At 37.0% G+C, this 24948-nt stretch overlaps 1 protein-coding gene across 6 annotated transcripts in view; it reads left to right on the top strand.

Annotated features, from left to right (window-relative positions):
• SESTD1 (SEC14 and spectrin domain containing 1) overlaps positions 1-24948 on the top strand; it is a 198827-nt gene that overhangs the window by 153995 nt on the left and 19884 nt on the right. For 5 of the 6 annotated variants that reach the window (XM_065931855.1, XM_065931854.1, XM_065931856.1 and 2 more), the window contains 5 exons: positions 1852-1965; positions 3103-3200; positions 7674-7729; positions 10676-10887; positions 24635-24757. In XM_065931855.1, coding sequence (XP_065787927.1) covers positions 1852-1965; positions 3103-3200; positions 7674-7729; positions 10676-10887; positions 24635-24757 — 603 coding nt within the window. The remainder of the gene's footprint in view (positions 1-1851; positions 1966-3102; positions 3201-7673; positions 7730-10675; positions 10888-24634; positions 24758-24948) is intronic. The other variant, XM_065931859.1, reaches the window with a different exon arrangement.

The following is a 24948-nucleotide window of genomic DNA, read 5'->3' as shown; positions in this document are numbered from 1 at the left end:
TGAAAGAAAGTGAATCTGTACTAATAATATTTAAATTGATTTTTAGGAAAAACAAGAAATATTCAGAACTTATAAATTCGCAGAAAATAACTGCAAATTTTCCCTTTGGCTTTTGTTGTTGTTAATTGCTAAGTTGTGTTCTACTCTTTGCCACACCATGGACTGTAGCCCGCTAGGCTCCTCTCTCCATGGGATTTCCCAGACAAGAATATTGGAGTGGGTTGCTATTTCCTTCTCCAGGGAATCTTCCTGACCCAGGGGTCAAACCCGCATCTCCTGCATCAGCAGGCGGATGCTTTACCACTCAGCCACCAAGGAAGTCCCTCCCTTTGGCTTATTAAACTTGAAATCTGTTGCTAATGAACTTTAAGGTATATAGGAACTGCAAAGGATCTTAATGTATTTAGGTGTATATAGTGAGATTAACCAGAGTGGATAGAAGATGACAACTGCTGTCTTCACTGGGCAAGATAGGTTATTTATTAGAGAAAATGACCCAAATTAAATGTATAGGATGACAACTCATTAGAATTATGACCTCTTAGAGCTTAAAGAGACATCATAGATAATTTAATGCAGCTGCCTCCTTTGGCACATGGATAAGCCTGGAGTGAATTCCTTTAGGTTATCTTCTATAAGTCAGTGAATTTGTGGCAGAGCTAGGACAGAAACCTGAAATAATTGGCTCCTGGCTTAGTATCCTTCCAATTATCATATAATAATGTTTAACCTAGGAAAGGGACTTGAAATCATTTGGGATATCCTGGTAAAGCTTTTGGCCCTCTGTGCTACCATGACCAAAGAGAAAATAGTTAGATTTAGTTAGAGTATTTTCAGTAAAGGTTTTAGAAACAAACTGGAAATCTTTAATCTACTTCTTTTTATAAAAACGTGCAAAACTCTCTGGAATATTATAGAAGTAACCTATGGCTGACTCATGGTGAGGTTTGACAGAAAGCAACAAAATTCTGTAAAGCAATTATCCAATTATTCAATAAAAAATAAATTTAAAAAAAGCAAAAAATAAAAACCTCGTTTACTTTGTGAAGCATCTTCTTCATTCATATATTCCCAGCTCTAGAACACATCACTTCTAATAAATAATACTTCTAATAAATAAATGTAGTGTCCACTATGGAGAAGGAAATGGCAACCCACTCCAATGTTCTTGCCTAGAAAATCCTATGGACAGAGGAGCCTGGCAGGCTACAGTCCATGGGGTCGCAGAGTCAAACACAAAACAGTGAATGTTGAACAAATGAATAACATATCATTAAAATGTTAAGTTATAAGGGATATATGATACCAATTTCTCAGGAGATATGTTTTCACTGTTTGAATATTGTGCCAAATAAGGGAAGATTGAGGGCAGGAGGAGAAGGGGCGACAGAGGATGTAGGATGAGATGGTTGGATGGCATCACAGACTCAATGGACATGAGTTTGAGCAAACTCTGGGAGATAGTGAAGGACAGGGAAGCCTGGTGTGATGCAGTTCATGGAGTCACAAAGAGTCGGACACAACTTGGTGACTGAACAACAACAACTAAAGGGATTGATTTTTATACTGAGAAATTACTCATATTGATAAGATTTTTGAAAATATTTAATCTGAGCTGCTAGTCTCTTTTTTTAAAATGAGATTTTAGAAATGGATTATGGTAGCTCATTTCTTAACAGATATTGACAGTTTATTTAATTGCTTTTAAATGCTGTTGTATTATTAAATATTTATATAATATTTAATCATGTTGGAAACAATATTGGATATTACCTCCTCATCACTTTTCTTGACATTAATAGTGGCTCATTAAGTGGTTTTTTTCTTTTGTTTTTTTTTTTACCTTTATAGGTTATTTTAGTATCTGCCAATAAATTGACTCGTTATATAGAACCATGCCAGTTAACGGAAGATTTTGGTGGGAGTCTCACCTATGATCACATGGATTGGTTAAATAAGAGGCTGGTTGGTATATTACAATGAGATAACATGTTATTACATATAAATAAGACATATTTTGATAGCTATTTCATTTTAATCCACTTAAATGTAGATTGTTTTCCATTGTACAAAACCAAAGAAATATAACATGTACCACATGATAGCATTATGCTTGAAAGCAGGTACTCCGGAGACCGACTCACAAGTGTTAACTATTACTATTGTCATTAGTAGCAGTATTAAAGTCGTAAATCTTTTGAGTTGAATAATAGTAGTATTATTTCCTGAGAGATAATCTAGTTGATACACCGTTTTCAGAGAAATATTTAGACATCAATCTGAGTTGAAAAGCAAGGTTAAGGTATTTATTTCTGAAAACGTATCTTCTTTCTCAGGACAGACTTTGGAAATCTGCTATTCTGTACACAAATACATTATTGTTTAATTGAACAGCTGGGGACTAAAGGAACAAATTTAAGTTAACTCAGTTTAGATTATATACTAATGGTTTGGAGAACAGTGAGTTAATGGATATTTCAGAATGGATAACCAGTTCTTTTTTCACCATATTTTGAATAATGATATTAGACAAATAAGTGTCTATTTAGTTATCCACAGACTTGCCCAAATCCCTTTTTAGAAATATTTTAAGAAATCATGTTAAGATTATAACTATTTTATTCTTCTGCTACATGCTTGTATATAAAACATTTAAACTATTACATACAGTCAGAATGATTAATAGAATAACATAAAGAAATATTCTTTTAACTGGAATTAGAGGCTTAGAACTGGTCTAAATAATGTTCATATAGTGAAAATGATTGTTGGTCCAGATGTTTCTTAAGGAAACAGGAATAAATATAAACTGATCTGATTGAGGAATAAAATAATTTCTTAGTGTATTTAAATTATAAAAATCCCTTATCCATTAAGACTACTCACTGTTTTAGGAAGTAGTTTTGTCTTCTTAGTTGCAAGAAGCAGGTGGTTTTTGTCTTTTACACCGCTGGGCTCTGGTGATTGACTTGTGGACTCAGATACCCAGAGCTGGAACCAGAATCCTGCCTGACTAATTATGTTGCTCTTTGTTGGAAATCCTTCTGTTCATATCAACTTTTAAAGTCATTCTTAATATGTTAATAAAATCTCATACTGTAGGTTTTTGAGAAGTTTACAAAGGAATCTACATCATTATTAGATGAACTTGCATTGATTAACAATGGAAGTGATAAAGGAAATCAGCAAGAGAAAGAAAGGTAAGTGGCTTGTTGTTGTTCAGTCACTGAGCTTTTGTTTTTGTTTGTTTTTTAGTCACTGAGTCTTGTCTGACTCTTTGTGACCCCATGAACTGCAGAGCGCCAGGCTTTCCGTCCTTCAGGATCTCCCGGGGTTTGCTCAAACTCGTGTCCTTTGAATCAGTAATGCCACCCAACAATCTCATCCTCTGTCGACCCCTTCTCCTCCTGCCCTCAGTCTTTCTCAGCCTCAGGGTCTTTTCCAGTGAGTCAGCCCTTTGCATCAGGAGGCCAAAGTATTGGAGCTTCAGCTTCAGTCCTTCCAGTGAATATCCAAGGTTGATTTCCTTTAGGATTGACAGGGTTGATCTCTTTGCTGTCCAAGGGACTCTCAAGAGTCTTCCTCAGCACCACTGTTCGAAAGCATCAATTCTTCGGCACTCAGCCTTCATTATCGTCCAACTCTTACATCTGTACGTGGCTACTGGAAAAAGCATGGCTCTGACTATACGGGCCTTTGTCGGCAAAGTGATGTCTCAGCTTTTTAATACCCTGTCTGGATTTATCATAGCTTCTCTTCCACGGAGCTAACATCTTTTAATTTCATGGCTGCAGTCACCATCTGCAGTGATTTTGGAACCCAAGAATATAAAATCCGTCACTTGTTTCCACTTTTCACTCATCTATTTGCCATGAAGTGATGGAACTGGATGCCATGAACTTAATTTTTTTGAATGTTGGGTTTTACATGAGCCTTTTCACTTTGTTCTTTCACCCTCATCAAGAGGCTCTTTAGTTCCTCTTCACTTTCTGCCATTAGAATGGTATCATCTGTAATCTGAGGTTATTGATATTTCTCCTGGAAATCTTAGTTCCAGCTTGTGCTTCATCCAGTCTGCATTTCATATGATGTAGTTTGCATTTCATATGATGTAGTCTGCATATAAGTTAAATAAGCAGGGTGACAGTATAGAGCCTTGACATATTCCTTTCCCAGCTTTGAACCAGTCGATTGTTCCATGTCCAGTTGTAACTGTTGCTTCTTGTCCTGCATACAGGTTTCTCAGGAGATAGGTAAGGTGGTCTGGCATTCACATCTCTTTGAGAATTTTCCACAGTTTGTTGTGATCCACATAGTCAAAGCTTTGCCATAGTCAAGGAAGCAAAACTAAGTGTTTTTCTGGAATTGCTTGACTTTTTCTGTTATCCAGTAGATGCTGGCAATTTGATCTCTGATTCCTCTGCCTTTTCTAAATCCAGCTTGTACATCTGGAAGCTCTTGGTTCACGTATGGTTAAATCTTAGCTTGAAGGATTTTGAGCATTACCTTGCTAGCATGTGAAATGAGCTCGATTATACGGTAGTTTGAACATTCTTTGACATTGCCTTTCCTTGGGATTGAAATGAAAATTGACCTTTTCTAGTCCTGTAGCCACTGCGAATTTTTACAAATTTTTTGACATATTGAGTGCAGCGCTATAACTGTATAATCTCTCAGGATTTGAAATAGCTCAGCTAGAATTCCATCACCTCCACTAGCTTTGTTTGTAGTAATGCCTCCTAAGGCCCACTTGAATTCACACTCCAGGATGTCTGGCTCGAGATGAGTGACCAGAATATTATGGCTACCTGGGTCATTTAGACTTTTTAGTATAGTTCTCTGTATTCTTGCCACTCTTCTTAATCTCTTTTGCTTCTGTTAGGTGCATACCATTTCTGTCCTTTATTGTGCCCATCTTTGCATGAAATGTTCCCTTGATATTTTCAGTTTTTTTAAAGAGAACTCTAGTCTTTCTCATTCTACTGTTTTCTTCTGTTTCTTTGCACTGTTCACTAAGAAGGATTTCTTATCTCTTGCTATTCTCTGGTATTCTGCATTCAGTTCGGTATATCTTTCCCTTTCTCCTTTGCCTTTCATGTCTCTTCTTTTCTCAGCTATTTGTAAGGTCTCTGCAGACAACCACTTTGCCTTCTTGTATTTCTTTTTTGGGGGGAAGGTTTTGGTCACCACCTCCTGTATAGTGTTACAAACCTCCATGCATAGTTCTTCAGTCACTCTGTCTGTCAGATCAAGTCCCTTGAATCTATTCATTCAATTACTTTACTTTCGCAAAGCTATAAGTTATCTGTTAAAAGATAACCTCTGTTAATACAAGCCAAGAGAACTAAGGTAAGCACATTTCCATCAATCAAACTTAGCATACAAAAGTTATATTAAATTTATTTTTTAATTCTTGAGAATTTGATTCCATGTAAAGTTTATTGATTTGAATCCAGGTTTCTTTACAAAAGAGTTTTTTGTTGAATAGAAATATATTTACTTTTTTCTGACCCTGTATAAAATATTTTGCAAGAAATATTTTCAAGCCGAAAGACTTACCTTCCATTTTAGAGTTTTACTTTGCTTGTAAAGAGTACAGAAAAGCTTGCAGCTTGAAATAAAATCATTATAACCTTATTTAAATACATTAGCACTTAAATGCCTATCTTGTAGAACTCCTGTGTCCTCGTAAAATATGTGATATTCATGAGTTCAGCTTGGGGAATTTATAGTGTTTTATGACACTGGATGAAGTAATTGTTCATTTGTATTATCTAAATGTAACTACCTAGATGTATCATTTTAAGAGATTTCCATTGAACTTTTCAGCCTTAACAATTTGTAGATCAATTTCCTTTCCCCAGGTGAAAAGCACTGTAGGAAGCAAATTAATCCTCAGTAATAAAGTAGCACTTGGCAGTAATTTTTCATTAGGAAATTTGAAAGGATCAACACTTACCTTGTCTGTCTCTTTTGAATCTGACCTTAAAAATACAATGAAACTTTGACAAAATGCATTGTTACTCTGTTAATCCAAAATAGTCACAGACCAGTTCAGTGAGATAAGGTAGGACAGCTATCAGAAGGTCATAGTTTAATGCCAAATCTTGATTTAAAACAAGTGGTTTGAATATAAGTCTAAAGTTAGAACTCATGTTTAGTAACATTCCTATCTTAGAGACCATATAAAAATGTAAATGTAAAAATTTTACATATATGTAAACATGTGAGTATGTGTATAGATATCACACACACACACACACACACACATGCTATGTAGTTAAAAATAATATGCAAGTTACTTGACAAAAATTTGCCAAACCTCTTTATTTCTGAATAGTCTAACAATAAGTCTGGTGTTTCTCGGAAACATGTTCTTTAGGTAAGACATCCTAAGAGGGTACTGGTAGAAAAAGATGTCATAGTCATAGAGTTTAATGCTGTTTTCTGTTTCCCTCTTTGGGAATCACTGTGAATATTCACAGAATACAGGCTTCCCAGGTAGCACTAGTGGTGAAGAACCAGTAAAGGAGATGTGAGAGGCATGGTTTCGATCCCTGGGTTAGAAAGATCCCCTGGAGAAGGGAATAGCAACCTACTCCAGTACCCTTGCCTGAAAAATTCCATGGACGGAGGAGCCTGGCAGGCTACAGTCCATGGAGTCACAAAGAGTAGGACACAGCTGAGGCAACTTAGCACGCACGCATGGGTCCTGAGAAAGTGTTGCAGTAAAGAAACCTGTTTAATTGCTTTCTTAAAATTTCCTGTTCTTACATGCCACTGGAACCCTGTTTTTTCTACCTAATAGTGATCTCACTCAGTGTTTTGGGAAGCAGTAGGAAACCATGGCTTGTGACTGCAGGGAGTGTCAGGGGGAACCTTGTATTTGCCAGGCTCTTCCCAAGGAACTCCAGCATTGCTACAGAGTCTCTTTTAAACTCCATACATCAAAACCCCTCTTGGAAATTTTCATCACTTATTTATGTCAGTCCTTAGGAAGCACCTGGGCTATCCAAGAGGGGAAGTCCTAGATCAGCTGGCCAAAGTGAAAGGTATGGAGCTAGACCTGTTACGGTAGCTAGGCCTCAGGCTTTGATTTGTTTTCCTTTATTCTCTCCACTTACCGTATATGTTTAAGAAAATGAAGGCCGTAGTTCAGCTGCAAATGAAATGTGACTAGTACAGGGAAGAGAGCGCATTTGCTCGGGGACACACGTCCGATAGTCAGAGACTGTTTGCAGTTCTCAGGGATTGCTGTAGCTCAGAAACTTTCGATTGGAGGATGGCTGCGTGCATGTTTTTAATGTTAACGTTCCTGGGTTACTGTATAGTGACAGATTTCAGTTTAAAGCACGTATCCAGTGGAAAATAACAAAATGGATTCTTCTGATATACTTGAAATAATACTGTAGTTAATAGCAATAAATTGTAGTTTCCAAGTATTGTATTTTATGATTTATCACATAGATGTTTCTTTGGCTGCTAGTGTTTAATTATCTCTAATGGGCTTTCTGATGGTTAAGAGAAATTAGCCTGGTAGGCCAATATACTTCAGATTTTCATACTTACATGTCCCTGTTTTGGTAAGTATATATAAAGGATTTCCTTAAGTTATATATTAATAGATAGAAATGCATGTAGTTTTAAAAAATTACTCTTTTGGTGCTTGCCAGGTCTGTGGATTTAAACTTTCTTCCATCAGTTGATCCTGAAACTGTTCTTCAGACAGGTAAGATGAGACAATATAGTCATTACTGATAATCATAATCCATTAAACCAGCCATATATTAATCAATAAGATAAACATGAATTGAGTACATATTTTGTTGTAGAAATTCAAATTTTTCAAACTACTCTTTGGTTTAACCTAACAGTATATTAATATACTCTATATAATATTAAAAAATTATTAACAGTGATCAATTATCTTAAAATATTTGAATTCCTTTATCTGTGTCTTGAAGATAAAAACTTCTGTTTCATTGGGTTGCTATGAGGATTATTGAATATGGATTATGTCACTAATGTTATATTTTTATACATTTTCATATTTCATTCCCATAACAACTCCTAGAAAAACTAAGTATCATTTTCTCTATTTGTATTTGCGGAAGCCAGGGCTTATAGATATTAAAAAACTTGCTCAAGATGAAATGATTATTAAGTTCCATCACCATAACACTAAAAACAAGGCATGAATCCAAAGCTACTTGTGCTATACACTCATCTCTGTGAAAACATGTAGCGCCTTGCATGTAGTGTGCGTGCACTTGCCCATAGCCGCGTGATTTTGTATATTCCAGTCCAAACAGTGGTTTCACAAATTCTGGAACACGTTGGAAGTTTTTCAAATGAAAATTCCTTAATTTTATTTATAATGTATTTTTCTAGTAATAGGGCATAATTCTAGTCCACCTGCATAACAGGTAATGTTTTAAGCACTTTAAGCACACTAACTCATTTATTCTTCCCCAAAGCCCAGTGAAGTAGGCACTCTTGTCATCCCAGTGTTAAGATGGGGAAACTGAGGCAACAGGATTAGTAACTTATGCAGATTACACAACTGATAATGCTAACTTTGGTACTCCAACCAAGGCAGTTTGGTTTCTAACTGTGGTCTTTGAAATCATTATCTAGTGCTGTTTCTGTAGTGGAAATGATATCCACAGGGAAAACATTAAAGGTAGCAGTCATCAAAATAGAGAAGATCATATGTATTCTGAACTTAATGACTTTTATGGATATATATATGTAAAGAATGTGTGTGTGTGTGTGTGTGTGTATATATATATATATATATAGAAAGACTGTGTAAGTCTTTAAAACAAGTGTTTTTCCAATTATAAAGTGTGATAAAGAGTAAAGACAGAAATTCTGAATATTGTTATTGTATACATTCAGTTTTCCTGAGTTTTTTTAGTATGATTCGGGTCTTATTTCCTGAAAGAACAAAGAAATAATTGTAATCTGAGTAACTGCATGTTTAGATGGTAAAATAGACTGTCAGTAAAGATATTACTTTATATTAAAAATACCTAATATGATGTTTATATTTAACATTTTAAAAGTTGCTTAAGCCATTGAATTAAGAAACTTGTTACATTTATATTTTAGATTTATCTTTATATGTCACTGAATCCTTTTTGTTTGTTATTGGCTCGTAAAGCAAAGATAGAAAATAAAAAAGGGAGACTTTAAAACAATCTTGGATATTTCTCAGAAGTTGGAAGTACCTCTAACTCATAAGAAAATTGTTTATATTATTTAAATCTAGGACACTTTCTTTAATAAAATTGAAGAGGAAAGAATTTAAGTTTCTGTATTTTGGGCTCCTTAGTAATAATTATAGTTGTATTATCCTAGAAAAACAATTTAGAGTTTATTCACTTTTAAAATTGTTAATATTATACATATAGCTTTAGATATTGCACATTCTATAATTTTAATTTGTTTTGCATGAGTTATTTTTCTCCAAGAGGTTGGTGTAATCAAAGAACATTGAATGCAATTTTTACATTAGTATAGCCCCTCATGATTCACAGTTAATATGTAGAGATTTATATAGAGATTATTTGAATATTATTTTGTACCAGTAATGAAGACTTTGTCCCTTTAATCATTCGTTACACGCCAACATTTCTCAAAGGTGCTATGATTAAGGGTATGAATTAATACTGAAATCCTACAGCATATTGCTTAGTACTGTTTAGTACCATCAGACAAACATGCTAATTGGTACCATCAGACAGGAAGTCCCAGATTGTAATTGTGCTGTGAAGGGAACGAGTGTTGGATGGCACACTATCCTGAGCAGTGAATCCAGTAATAACAAGAATGTGATAGAAAGATAATTAGATCTAGAAAATATATATGCCACATGTATACTACATACTTACTATGTAGTATGATGTATATGGTGTGTATGTATGTATGACACTGGTCTTCCCTGACTTACAATGTGGTTGCATCCTGATAAACCCACCATAAGTTGAAATATGTCAAAATGCATTTAATACACCTAAAGTACCAAGTGTTATAGCTTAGTCTAGCCTACCTTAAACATGTTCAGAACACTTAATTACCCTACAGTTGGGTGGAATCATCTAAAGCAAAGCCTGTTTTATAATACAGTGTTTAATATCTCATGTAATTTATTGAATAATGTACTGAAAGTGAGAAACAGAATAGTTATGCAATTATAGAATGGTTGTCAGTATACCATTTGTTTACTCTCATGATTGTGTAGCTGACTGCAAGCTGTGGCTCACTGCTGCCGCCCAGCATCACAGAAGTATTATACTGCATGTTGCTAGCCCAGAAAAAGAAAAATTCAAAATTTGAAATATGGATTCAACTGAATCCAACATTGTAAAGTTAGAAAATTGTCTAAGTCAAACCATCACTAAGTCAAGGACTGTCTGTATATGATACAGTTATGATATAGAACATAGTGTATAGATAAACTAAATAGTGTATATCCATATGTGTATGTATACTTGCAGTTTTCCTATTTATTTCTAAATAAATTGAAAAATTGCATTTTAGTACTTACAGATCTGTTAGGTAAACATAGGCAGGTATGTTCTAAAAATAAGGGACTAAACTTGAGAAGACTGAGAAATAAGATTTGTATTTCTTTATGGGTATTAATTGTAAGTATCTTTCATTTGTAAAGGGCATGAATTGTTATCCGAATTACAGCAGCGTCGATTTAATGGCTCAGATGGAGGGGTCTCATGGTCTCCTATGGATGATGAACTGCTTGCACAGCCACAGGTTATGAAATTATTAGATTCACTGCGAGAGCAATATACCCGCTACCAGGAAGTTTGTCGGCAACGAAGTAAGCGTACACAGTTAGAAGAGATTCAGCAGAAGGTGATGCAGGTAGGTGTCTGTTTGAATATCTTAAATTCTTCTTAAAACCTAAATTTTTTTTTGTAATTCCTTCTCCGTACCTGGTTTTACACTAAGCCATATTTACACTGTATAGAGAACTTTAGATACGTCAAACCAGACATTCAACTCTTTTTACAATTAGTTCAGTTTAATTCAGTTCAATCACTCAGCCATGTCTGACTCTTTGCAACCCCATGGACTGTAGCACTCCAGGCCTCCCTGTCCATCGCCAACTCCCAGAGTTTACTGAAACTCATGTCCAACCAGTCATCTCATCCTCTGTCATCCTCTTCTCCTCCCGCCTTCAGTCTTTCTCAGCATCAGGGTCTTTTCCAATGAGTCAGTTCTTCGCATCAGGTGGCCAAAGTATTGGAGTTTCAGCTTCAGCATCAGTCCTTTCAGTGAATACTCAGGACTCATTTTCTTTAGGATGGACTGGTTGGATCTCATTGCAGTCCAAGGGACTCTCAAGAGTCTTCTCCAACACCACAGTTTAGAAGCATCAGTTCTTTGGCACTCAGCTTTCTTTATAGTCCAACTCTCACATGCATATATGACTACTGGAAAAACCATAGCCTTGACTAAATGGACCTTTGTTGGCAAAGTAATGTCTGCTTTTTCAGTATGCTGTCGAGATTGGTCATAGCTTTTCTTCCAGGGAGCAAGCATCTTTTAATTTCAGGGCTTCATTCACCGTCTGCAGTGATTTGGGAGTCCAAAAAAATTAAAAAGTAAATTAAAAAAAATAATAAAGTCCAAAAAAAGCCTGTTGCTGTTTCCACAGTTTCCCCATCTATCTGCCATGAAGTAATGGGACCAGAGGCCATGATCTTAGTTTTCTGAATGTTGAGTTTTAAGCCAGCTTTTTCACTCTCCTCTTTCACTTTCATCAAGAGGCTCTTTAGTTCTTCTTCCTTTTCTGACATAAGGGTGGTTACATCTGCATATCTGAGGTTATTGATATTTCTCCTGGCAGTCTTCATTCCAGCTTGTGCTTCCTCCAGCCCAGTGTTTCTCATGATGTACTCTGCATATAAGTTAAATAAGCAGGGTGACAATATACAGCCTTGATGTAATCCTTTCCCTATTTGGAACCAGGCTGTTGCTCCATGTCCAGTTCTAACTGTTGCTTGCAGATTTCTCAAGAGGCAGGTCAGGTGGTCTGGTATTTCCATTTCTTTCAGAATTTTCCATAGTTTGTTGTGATCCACACAGTCAAAGACTTTGGCATAGTCAATAAAGCAGAAATAGATGTTTTTCTAGAACTCTCTTGCTTTTTCAGTGGTCCAACAGATGTTGGCAATTTGATCTCTGATTCCTCTTCCTTTTCCAAATTCAGTTTGAACATCTGGAAGTTCATGGTTCCATACTGTTGAAGACTGACTTGGAGAATTTTGAGCATTACTTAGCTAGCGTGTGAGATGAGTGCAATTGTGTGGCAGTTTGAGCATTCTTTGGCATTGCCTTTCTTTGGGATTGGAATGAAAACTGACCTTTTCCAGTCCTGTGGCCACTGCTGGATTTCCCAAATTTGCTGGCATATTGAATGCAGCACTTTCACAGCATCATCTTTTAGGATTTGAAATGTCTCAACTGGAACTCCATCACCTCCGCTAGCTTTGTTCATAGTGATGCTTCCTAAGGCCCACTTGACTTCACATTCCAGGATGTCTGGCTCTGGGTTGGTGATCACACCATCATGATTATCTGGGTCATTAAGATCTTTTTTGTACAGTTCTTCTGTGTATTCTTGCCACCTCTTCTTAATATCTTCTGCTTGTGTTAGGTCCATACCATTCCTGTCCTTTATTGAGCCCATCTTTGCATGAAAAGTTCCCTTGGTATCTCTGATTTTCTTGAAGAGCTCTCTAGACTTTGCCATTCTGTTGTTTTCCTCTATTTCTTTGCACTGATCACTGAGGAATGCTTTGTTATCTCTCCTTGCTATTCTTTGGAACTCTACATTCAAATGGGTATATCTTTCCTTTTCTCCTTTGCCTTTCACTTGTTTTCTATTCTCTGCTATTTGTAAGACCTCCTCAGACAACCATTTTGCCTTTTTACATTTCTTTTCCTTGGGGATGGTCTTGATCCCTGCCTCCTGTACAGTGTCATGAACCTCCATCCATAGTTCTTCAGGCACTCTGTCTGTCAGATCTAATCCCCTGAATCTATTTGTCACTTCCACTGTATAATCATAAGGTCATGGTCTAGTGGTTTTCCCCACTTTCTTCAATTTAAGTCTGAATTTGGCAATAAGGAGTTCATGGTCTGTGCCACCGTCAGCACCTGGTCCTGTTTTTGCTGACTGTATAGAGCTTCTCCATTTTTGGCTGCAAAGAATTTAAGCAATCTGATTTTGGTATTGACCATCTGGTCAATTAGTATTGACATTTAAATTATATTATTTCTACAGTGATGTTGAGCACTCAGCTTACTGTATCAGAATGAGCTTCAAAAATAACTAGTTATTGGGAACATCTGTTGTGCTCTTTGTAGTCTTGTAATAAGTAACATTTTATTGTTCACCATGACTTTATTTTAAATTTCTAATAACATTGCTTTTTTGTTATTAATGTGGGCGTTATGAAGAGATTTTCTATCCTGGAGATATGATGACGTGTGATATGTTAACTGTAATATCATTTTGTTGCTTGTATGGTACTTATAGAAAACATGAAATATATTTAATACCTTAGAAAGTCTTATTTCATTTTAAAATTGACTTTTGTAAGTAGACTGAAAACACTAAAAATCAGTACTTAGGAAGATATTTCTGTATTTAGGCTGCATTTTGTATTTTCATCTGCTGAATTATTAAGAAGTAAATCTTAAAATTTTTACTTTGAAAATCCAAATTAGAAGTGTCCCAGTGTTTTTAATATAGATTCATTCATTAGATAAGAATTTGTTAAGTGTTTATTATATAAAACTTTGTGCTTTTTCTGAAGGATATAAATTTGCGTTTTGCTACACTAGGCTTAAGAGGGGAGAAGGTGTTAGGTGTCCCGAGGGAATGACTGCAGTGCTGTGGGCATTCATAGGTTGGGTCATTCCTCTGCTGGCAGGTGATGTGGTTAGACTTGGTGGAAAAAGGCAGTGTGTGAGCTTATCCCCAAGAATGGGTAACATCTTCTTTAGGTTTTAAAGGAGAATTGGCATCCTGTGGAGGAGAAAGGATCGGACTAGTAAATAATAACAGCATTAAGTTCCAGGATCTACTGAAGAAAAAGGCAGCCATAGGTAGCAGGAAGTGTTTGGCCCGTAATCATGAAGCATGGTCCGTGAGCATGAGCTGAATCCCTGTTCCTCCATGTATTTGCTGTGTGATCCTGGTCATGTTTTTACCACCTGAACCTCAATTTCACTTCCTTCTTTCTTTTTCCCCTTCCTCTCTTTCTTTCTCTTCTTTCTTTCACATATAAAACAGGGATAATAGGACCTCTTTTGAAAGGTTTGTTGAAAGAACCCAGCACTCAGCTAATGGTGCCTATTTTATTTATTCCCAGTGAACTAGATTCTAGTCTAGAATTCTCGTTCAGCTGTTGGAAAACTTGTTCTGTGAAGGGCCAAATGATAAATGTTTACGCTCTTTGGTTCATACAGGTTTCTTGCAGCTTGGCTATTTAACTGCTGTTGTAATGCATAGTCATTATGTAAACAAATGTGTTTGGCTGTGCTCCAGTAAAACTTCATCAGAACAAGTGGGGACTTCCTTGACAGTCCAGTGGTTAAGACTCCAGGCTTCTAGTGCCCAGGGCACTGGTTTGATCCCTGGTCGAGGAACTAAGATCCTGCATGTCATGGGTGCGGCTAAAATGCAGGGAACTAAGATCTTACATATCATGGATGTGGCCAAAATAAAAAATACATAAAAAGTAAAATTAGATTATTAAAAAGTAAAAAGAAGTGGCAGGCTAGAAGTGTCCTGCAGGCAGTAGTTTGCTGACCCCTGACTAGAGCATTAGGGAATCACGGGGAAGAAGGCTTGAAAGGAAGGAAGGAATTGGATCATGGAAGATCTTGAATTCCAGGCAAAATGATTCAGGCTTTATCTCATAACTGCATACAAACTGAAGCTTCCTGAGCATGTGTTAATTATATATAACTTTTTCTACATAATATATTCATAAAGATAGCTTTTATTAAACTCAGATGAACTTTAGCTAAGTAGCTTGAGAGTAGCTTTGAAAACCATAAAGATGGAATAGCATAGCGGTATAAAGTGCACTGGTCACCTGTGTCCACCTTCTTCTGCCACATCCAAGTTGTTTGATCTTGGGAAGGAAGTCTCAGTGCCCTAGCTTCCTCCTCAGTAAACTGAGGAAAATAACATCAGTAATAATAATACCTAGTTAATAGGGCTGTTAAAAGAGATTAAGAAAATTTAATTTAATAAGTGTTTAGTGCCTGGCACATAATCAGTTTTTATTAATAATAGCATTTTCTCACCTATTAAGAGAAAATGAGTATCTGTTACACAATACTGTGACATTGTGCCTGGTGGAATGCAATGGTGAGTAAAAACAGACAAGGTCCCACTCTTTGGTACATGGTTACATAATTACAGAGAAATAGCTGTAAAATTGCAACCATGCCAAGTCCCAAAGACAGTGAAGGGAGGAAGGTTGAGAAATAAGACAGTATCAGAGATGAAGCATTTCTGACTTGCAAGACTTAATGGATGGTGGTGGTCTCTAGTTAGGGAACTTTGGACAGGGCTTGGGTTTATGTGCAGATGGGAAAGGTGTGGAAAATCATGAGTTTGACTTTAGACATGTTTAGACATTTCAGGGGACTTTGAGACAGCTAAGAAAAGATATATAAAGGTAGTCCCAAACAGGTCCAGAAATGAGAATTCTGGGCTTGTGCATCATCTGTGTATGAATAGTAATTAAAACATTCATGGGGTGAGTTGCCCAGGAAAGGAGCTGAGAGTAGAGGAGAGGAGGGCTTTTTAACTGAGCTTTGAGGAACTCCAGCATTTAGTGACAAGATAGAGGAGCATATTCCTGAAGGCAGTGAAGGATTGGCCAAAGATGAAGAAGAAAAGTATAAAGAGCTGTGTATTGTGAAAACCCAAAGAAGAAAACATGTCAGGGAAGGAGTTGGGAACCCTCTCAAATGCTGCTGAAAGGTGGAATAAGAGGAAGACTCTGAACGCATCCACTGAGAATCCATAAGATCCCAGTTGTTGGTGATGGCAGGGCAGGCAGTGGCAGGGCCAGGAGCATGTTGGAGTGAACTCAGGTTTGAGAGTGGAGTGTGGTAAGGGGGACGCTGAGTGTAGAGAACTCATTGAGAATGTTGTCTCCCAAGGAAAGATGAGAAATAGAGCAGTGACTAGAAGTGGGAGTGTGTTAATTTGCTAGGTGTGCTGTATTGAAATATTACAAGATAGCGGACTTAACAGAAATTTGTTTTCTCTTTGTTCTAGAGGCTAAAAACCCAAGATCAGGGAGTTAGTAGGGTTGATTCCACCTGAGGACAGTGAGGGAATGATCTGTGCCAGGCCTCTCTCCTTGGCACGTTGTAGCCGTCTTCTCCCGGTTTCCTCACGTCATCTTCCCTCTGTACCTGTCTGTGTTTGAACTTTGTCTCCTTTTAAGAACACCCGTCAGATTAGGGCCCACTTTAATAATCTCATTTTAATTTAACTGCCTCTTTAAAGAACCCTGTCTTCAAATAAATATTCGTGATTACATCCTGAAGTGCTGGGGCTTAGGACTTCAACTCATTGGTGGAGGGCTTGAGGGCACAGTTCAGCCCCCAGCTGGAATCAAGTGTAGTTTGTTTGTTTGTCTATTTTTGTAATATGGAAAACTAAGAGGCTTAGTTTGGAGGAGGAAAGTTTCTGTTTGGAGGGAGGAGTTGAATATGCTAGAGAGAAAGAATAATTAATACTATCAAGTTTGTGACAAGGTGGAAGTGAATGGACTCCAAAGCAGAACTGAAAGGATTAGCTTTAGAATGGAAGAGAGAGAACTCCGTTGTAACAGCAGGGAAGTGGGTGGGATGAATTCAGAGTTACTTCTGTTTGTCAGGTATTAAGAAGATGACTGAGTTCCTGAGTGATGAGGTGTTTTTTGTAAGGTAAGAGACAAACGCGATCTGCTTTGTGGTAGAGGTTTGGAGGCAGGGCAGGGATGGAAAGAACAGTGGTTAAAGGTGATTAGAGGTTTAAATGGAGTGGGAATAATTCAGAATTTTTTTTTTTTTTTTTGGAGATTGTAAGAGTGAAATTACCATGCATGTATAGATGTGTTTTTAGATAGTGTTGGCCTTAATTTTATGGTGGAAACTTTCTGGCCCATTCCTGTCTGTTAACATGCAGGCCCCGCAGGATGTGGCTGATGGGATTCCTCCAGCATTTGTGCTCTGCTCTGTGGGATCAGGAGCAAAGGTGTTAGTGCATTTTTGAAATGATGGGCCAACTCAAATGGATACAGAGTAAAAGAAACTAGAGAAAAGAGATGAGGACGTTTAAAATGATGGTGATGACGGCAATGAGTTTATCGTTAAAAACAACCTCGTTTCAATTCCATTTTCTTTATGAGAATTACATATAAATTCAAAAATTAATATTCACCACATGATGTTTTCTACACTTTGTTTTTCACAGGTCACATTTTAGGGAAGGATCTATTTTTCTTGCCAAAATGATTACATAAGTTTAGCTTTTTAGTAACATCATGTCAGCACACACAGTATAAACTATCATCTTCAACCTTGCAGATTTGGGGGAAATGAAATTTCTTGCTTATGTAAAAATAATTGTGAAGTTGACTACCTCTGCTTATGTAGAATTAATGAAAGTTGAAATTTTCCAGATTTCTTTTTTCAGTGACTTATCAATGAAAACAGAACATAATGAAAAAGAAACCAGCAGCTCTAATAGATGAACTATATGATAAGTAGTAACCATTGCAGTTATCCATCACATTCTCCACAGTTCAGATTGGTAGCATTAGACTTCATATGGAATACAGAAGTACTCTATATTGCTGCCACTACATTTTAAAATAAGATTTCACATGCTTCTGGATAGGAGGTGATACCACATCACTGAAATAAGCTATTGTTATTCTGATTATTTATTATGGCAGTAATTTTGACTAGCATTGCAGATATTTCTAGAATCATCTGTGTGATTTTCTTCCTTTGTAGAAAGGAACCATAGATGCAAATAGGATGCGCTCTCCGTTGCATAAGTATGCAGCTGGAGGCTGTGATCCCAGTTCTCCATATTCTTTCTTCTGGCCAGATGCTTCACATTTGCTTGCTATGCTCTCCTGCCTGGTTTGACCTCATATATGTCTAGAAATTCTCTCATGTAGTTTTTGGAAGTCAGCCTGGCTGGGAATAAATGTTAGATAGTCACATACATTTTTGGCCTCTTCAGATACTATCATGGTGGGTTTTAAGAGCACATCTCCAAGGTTATACTTTGCATATAAACGTAACCATTTGAGAGATCACATTGATAAAGATTATGCGTGAAACTGTGTTTGCTTTAATATTCGTATGGACTGAGCAATAGGTCCTGATTGAAATTAAGTTTTATAACCCATTTTGGCAAACTACCATCATTAATGCATTTACATACACTTGTTTACTGGGGCACCAACCTCAATTTGCATCATTTTTATTAGAAATAGTCATACATTTATGGTGTGCCCGTTACTGATGGTGCGTTCTAAGGGAAATTACTTTCAGCATACGTTAAAACTATATGCACATGTGACTGTATAACTGAGTTTGTGTTTGTGTGCATGCCAAAGAGATGTCTGCTGTACTTAAAGTTTATTTTTAAATTTATGGCCCTTTGAAAGTTCTCTACTAATGAGTTGTTTTTCCCCAGTTACCGTGATTTTTAATAACCTGCTTCTTTTGTTTCTAGAGTTTATATGTTTTCTAGAGTTTTAAAGTTTAAATGTTTAAATAATATTGTCTTAGGTTTTTAAAAATAACGTACATTTTAACATTAGTTAAAATTTTTGAGTTATTTTCATTCTATCCTTATTTTTAGAATTTAGACATTTTCAGTGAAATAATTTATCACTTGTTTAAAATACTTAAATGCTACTATATAGCTTTTATATTCATAATACATCATAATAAATGAGAAGCAGATGAGTCCCCTCAAGCAAATGGAAACTTGTTTCAAAGTGTTTACATGCACTTACTTAAAACACTTAAATGCTCCTACTTAAAACTGTCTCTGTCTCTTAGATTGATTTGTTTAGGGGGAGGGTCTGTGGAGAGTCTTCACTGCTGCACTCCATCTTCCTCTTGTTGCAGGGACGACAGCTGCTCTTGGTTGTTGTGTGTGAGCTTCTCATTGCAGTGGCTTCTCTTGGTGCAGGGTCCAAGGTCTGGGTGCACTTGCTTCAGTAGTTGCAGCGTGTGAGCTCAGCAGTTGCGGCTCACAGGCTCTAGAGTGCGGCGTTAGCAGTTGTGGTGCTCAGGCTTAGTAGTTTTGCAGCATGTGGAGTCTTCCCGGACCAGGGATCGAACTGATGTCCCTTGCATTGCAAGGCAGATTTTTAACCCTTGAACCACCAAGGAAGCCCAAAACTCTCTTCTTCTTCTTTCCATATTTTAAAAGCATAGAATAAAACAGTTAGTTCAGGGATTTGCTTAAGAAATACATGGATTTTATTGTAAAAATGTAGATATGAGACAAAGTTTATAAAGAGTGAGAAACAGAAGGAACTTTTTCCTTCAGAACAAGTGAGAAAAGCAAAGAGACTAACAACTGTCCATACCATCCTCTGTGCTCAAATAGCTTACGTAATGACTGTAATCGTGACAGCAGGTCTGTGCAGTAGGTAGCACTGACACATCTTAAATGTGATGGGCCAGAGTCTCACCTCCTACGGGCAGAGCCAGAATTCAGATTTCAGAGTCATGTTTAGTGCTTTCTCTAGACCGAACTGCTTATCTGACTCTTGTGAAAGAGGGATACTTTTCACAGGCTGGTGGACACAAACAGGAGCCTAGTACGCTGCCCCTTCAAAAGCAGCTCATACAAAAGAATAAAGCAGAAAATGTGGAGATGTTGAGGAACATTGTATTCTAAAGAGCATCTGCAGCTAGGGGTTTGCAGATGAATTTAGGACTCTGAAAGCATGAATTTAACAAAGAAAATCACAGCAGTGAGGTTATTCCAGTGAGTCGAAAATAATACTTAAACTTTTTTTGCTTTTGCTCCCTAGTAGTAAAACCTTGTCGAAAAGGTAGAAGCTACGAATATATTAATATTTAAGATACTAGGACAAAAAAGGGGACAGGCACCAAAAGATAAATCCCGAAAGAATGGCATATTATTCGTAAGCAAACATTCACTATTTATTTATTCTAATATTTAGAAACATACCTGAAGAGATTTCTGTTTTAAACTTGGTGGAAGTATTTTAAAAGCAGTAGTCAGCTATGTAGAGTGCAAAACCAGAAACAGAAAGCCTGGTTGGGAGGCTACCACAGGCATCTCGGTAAGGCCTGAAGCAGGCTTAGTTGCAGTTTTATTTTGAAAGTCAAAACAACAGGATTCTAAGGGTATCAGATATGCAGGACGTAAGAGAAAAAAAAAGGAGCCAAAAATGACTCTGAGGGATTTTGGCTTGAGAATATTGCTCCAAATTATAACTTTAAAATGTGTAATTTGTAATAATGCTTTTTAAAGTATTCTTACTGTGTAGGAAGTCTCAAAATTAAAAAGAAATAACAACAGTAATCACAAGAATGTTGTTTTTATTTGAATCAACAGTGTAAGTTCAGACAAATCAGAAGCATCCAGGCCCTTGGAAATGAAAAACAACTCTATTTAAAAAATAGATCAAAAGAAAAGTAAACAGTTCAGTAGAAAACGTAAGACCAAAATCATCAGCATGAGATGAATTTTGAAAGATGAAAAAGAGGTCAGGAAGAGAAGGGGCTGAAAGATTTCAGGCAGCAGGACAGCCCATATTAAAGCAAGGCTAGTGAGAGAGTATGGCAGCCTTGAGGAGCTCTGAATGTACAGGGTGGGCTCGGTTAAGGAGGAAACGGTGGTGCATAGACCAGGGCCCACTACACACGGCATCGTATGACGTCGTATGCCATGCCAGCTAGCCACACTGCATCCCGAATGCCGCACAGAACCACACCGGGGGAGAGATTTCACCAAAGATGAGCATTCAGTCCACATGGAAAGGTTTTTATTTAGTATGTTCTGCTTTTCCCCTCCGGTTATTAACAAACAGTAAGTCTTACTCTTTTTTTTTTCTTTTTTTTTTTAGCCAATCTATGTTAGAAAATATAAAATCAAAAAGTAAATCACATCTACTTAGTTTCCAGAAAACTTTCCCCTGATTTTAGTCAACTTGGTATCATACACCTAGGAACTTACCAACATTCTTATGCTCTAACTAGTTTTTTTCTTAGTTACCGTCTCTAACCCACTTTTGTAATAAACATAAATGATTTAAAATTAAATGTAATCATTGATACATTGTTTTGCTTGACTATTTACCCATCTCATCTCTTCCATTAAGGTTGAAGTAGGCTGAGGGCAAAAACCCCATTATAAGAGTTTTTTGGAAATGACAAAAAATATGTTGGTTGTCAGATACTATTTCTCCTAGAGCTCCTGTGTGGTGTTTCTCAGTAAGTTGCTCTAAGACTCTCAGACAGTAAAAACTAAACAAATTAAAGCAATAGTATACATATGTTGTGAAGGTTTATTTTCAGCTAACTTTCATGACTTGAATGTCTTATACAGAAAGAAGTGTTTTAGAGAGTAATTTTATAACATATATTAGCCATTAACATTACAAGATCATTGGACCCAGGATGCCATTGAAAACATTTTCTAAGAAAACAATAGAGGATTGGAGAAAAATTCTGTTGCATAACTGCTGAATAATAATCATATTTAAATTTCTCAGATGCTCAACAATAGAGAACCGGAGCTGTGAAAACAGGTATAATAGTTACTTGACGTAGGACATTACCTACTTAGCTTTTAGTGGTGTTGGTTTATTGGATGGTTTGGTTGGACAGATGAGAGAGCAAGAGGGTGAGGCAGGCAAGGAGGTTGGCCTTCTTAAGAAAGAGGTTTAGAACCACTGAAAATTATAACAACTATAGCCACATGGAAAGTGAAAAGCCCAAGAGAGAAATTACTTGTATTCTATGAGAATCGACTATAGCACTTAAATCTGTAGTAACATATGAAAATTAAATGCATGTGAAAAATTAATGAAAGGAAATACACATGATTATTCCTTAGGTTGGGGTTATTGTTATTGTTAAGTCACTCAGTCGTGTCTGACTCTGCAATCCCATGGACTGCAGCGCACCAGGCTTCCCTGTCCTTCACTATATTCTGGAGTTCGTGCAAACTCATGTCCATTGAGTCGGTGATGCCATCCGACCATCTCATCCTCTACTCTTCTTGTCTTCAATCTGCTCCAGTATCAGGGTCTTTTCCAATGAGTCAGCTCTTCACATCAGATGGCCAAAGTATTGGAGCTTCAGCATCAGTCCTTCCAATGAATATTCAGGACAGATTTCCTTTAGGATTGACCGGTTTGATATCCATGCTGTCCAGGGGACTCTCAAGAGTCTTCTCCAGGACCACAGTTCAAAAGCATCAATTCTTGGGCACTCAGCCTTGTTTATGGTCAAACTCTCACATCTGACTGCTGGAAAAAGCATAGCTTTAACTGTATAGGCCTTTGTGGGCAAAGTGATGTCTCTGTCTAGGTGTGTCACAGCTTTTCTTGCAAGGAGCAAGTGTCTTTTAATTTCCTGGCTTCAGTCACCATCCTCAGTGATTTTGGAGTCCCAAGAAAATAGTCTGTTACTGTTTCCATTTTTCTCCATCTGTTTATCATGAAGTGGTGATACCAGATGCCATGATCTTAGTTCTCTGAATGTTGAGTTTTAAGCCAGCTTTTTCACTGTCCTCTTTCACCTTCATCAAGAGTCTCTTTAGTTCCTCGTGTTCTGCCGCAAGGGTGGTGTTATCTGCATATCTGAGGTTATTGATATTTCTCCCAGCAGTCTTGATTTCAACTTGAACTTCATCTAGCCTGGCATTTCACATGATGTAGTCTGCATATAAGTTAAATAAGTAGGGTGACAATATACAGCTTTGACGTAATCCTTTCCCAATTTTGAACCAGTCCCTTGTTCCATGTCTGGTTCTGACTGTTGCTTCTTGACCTGGATACAGGTTTCTCAGGAGGCAGGTATGATGTGGTGGTTTTATATAATTATTAAAACTACACAAATTCTTAGATTTTAAAGTAAATATATGTTAACCTGGTAGTAGCTATGGAATGCACTGTGGGTCTGTGATAAGATAAGCCTGTCTCACTGAGTCTCTGGTATTACTTTGCTGTGTGTGTGCGCGTGTGTATGCGTGTGTGTGCGTGTGTGTGCATGTGTGCATGCCTGCTTAGTCTCTTAAGCATGTTTGACTCTTTGCAGAGACATCCTTATTCATTTCTGGGGAGCTGTGCTAAGTTAAGATTGAGGGCATAACCATATCTGTCGTTGAATTTCTGTTTTGAATTTAGCTTTCTAAGTAATAATTCAGCTTGGTCCAGCTGGGTACTATTTTTTTCTGTTAGAATTACTTCACTGTGTCTATGTAGTTTTAGAGTATGTATGTTTGTGGGTAGAGTAAACAAAACCCATTTTTCTTCTGCATGTGAATTTCATCTTCTGTGTGAGATTTTGATCTTAACTGCCTAGCTCTATTCTCTTGAAAACGTGATGAAAATTACAGTGTCAGGTGTGTTATTATGCCAGCAGCACTGCTTGTAATAAAAATTATTCTGGGAGGGATTGGAAGAACTGTTAATAACTTGGTGGAAGGCATGACTTTGCGCATCTTTGAGCTCAGTGACTTTTACAATGGGCATGACACTTGTGTGGTGTGAGGTTTTAATAGGGTGTCTCCCATATCTATACCATATGGATCCCATCTCCTGAACTGATGGACTGCTTCAGGGACTCAGCAAAAGAGAAACACCCAGTGCTGCTCTTTTGGCAAACTATAGTCTCCTCCCTACATCTTTCTGAGTAGACCTGGTGCCAATGCGACTTCAGATGGTCTTTCAGACCCCTTGAGCATATTGCAATAGTATAATTCTAATGTTTTTAATTTTCAAAGTGAGAAAAATAATATTTTATCTCTATATCAGTTAATTCATTCTGTTTTTTCAATACTTTGGAAAGAACTCTAGATGATGAGTCAAGACATGTGACTCTTAGTTACTAAATAATTGAGTTCTGTTACCTTGAACAAGTCACTTAATCTTTCTGAAACTCAGTTTTCTTATTAGATAAAAAAAATTTCACAAATGTCATTTTTGATGCCCTTTCCAATTTTAAATCTTGTAGTTCTCTGATTTTCTTATCATCATAAGTTAGTTTTTAATCCTATCTTATGGGAGCATCCCAGATTTTGAACCTGGCAGATAATCAGGTAGCTGAAAGCCTAAGATGTTCTAGTGTACATTTATTTTATCAAATTTAAGTTTGGGAAAGTTGTCATATTATAGCTGTATAGTTCCAAAAGAAACATTTACTGTATATAATAAAATACAATGTTCAATAAAATAGAATTTAAATAATTTAAATTAAAAATACTTGAGGAACCTTGGGAGGGGTAAACCAATTAGAATGAAAGCTTGAAAAGTTTTTGATTATTTTAAAATTTCATCTTAACTTCCATTCATAGGTTGTGAACTGGCTTGAAGGGCCTGGATCAGAGCAGCTGAGAGCCCAGTGGGGAATTGGAGACTCCATCCGGGCTTCCCAAGCCCTGCAGCAGAAGCATGAAGAGATCGAGAGCCAGCACAGTGTGAGATGCTCTTTCCTCTGCAAGTTACAGCGCTGTTGTCAATGATAATTTATAGCATGTGTGGTACTGAGTGACAAGTTGCTATAGACTTTGGTTTAGGGTCGTAAAGTACAGTGTGGTTATCAAGTACATTGATAGCACTTGACCACTCTGTACATATTCATCATACGTTTGGTTTTGGTTTTCAGTTT

This window comes from Muntiacus reevesi, chromosome 3 (assembly GCF_963930625.1).
Source record: "Muntiacus reevesi chromosome 3, mMunRee1.1, whole genome shotgun sequence".
Taxonomy (NCBI): domain Eukaryota; kingdom Metazoa; phylum Chordata; class Mammalia; order Artiodactyla; family Cervidae; genus Muntiacus; species Muntiacus reevesi.
This window is presented reverse-complemented; position numbering and strand designations above follow the sequence as displayed.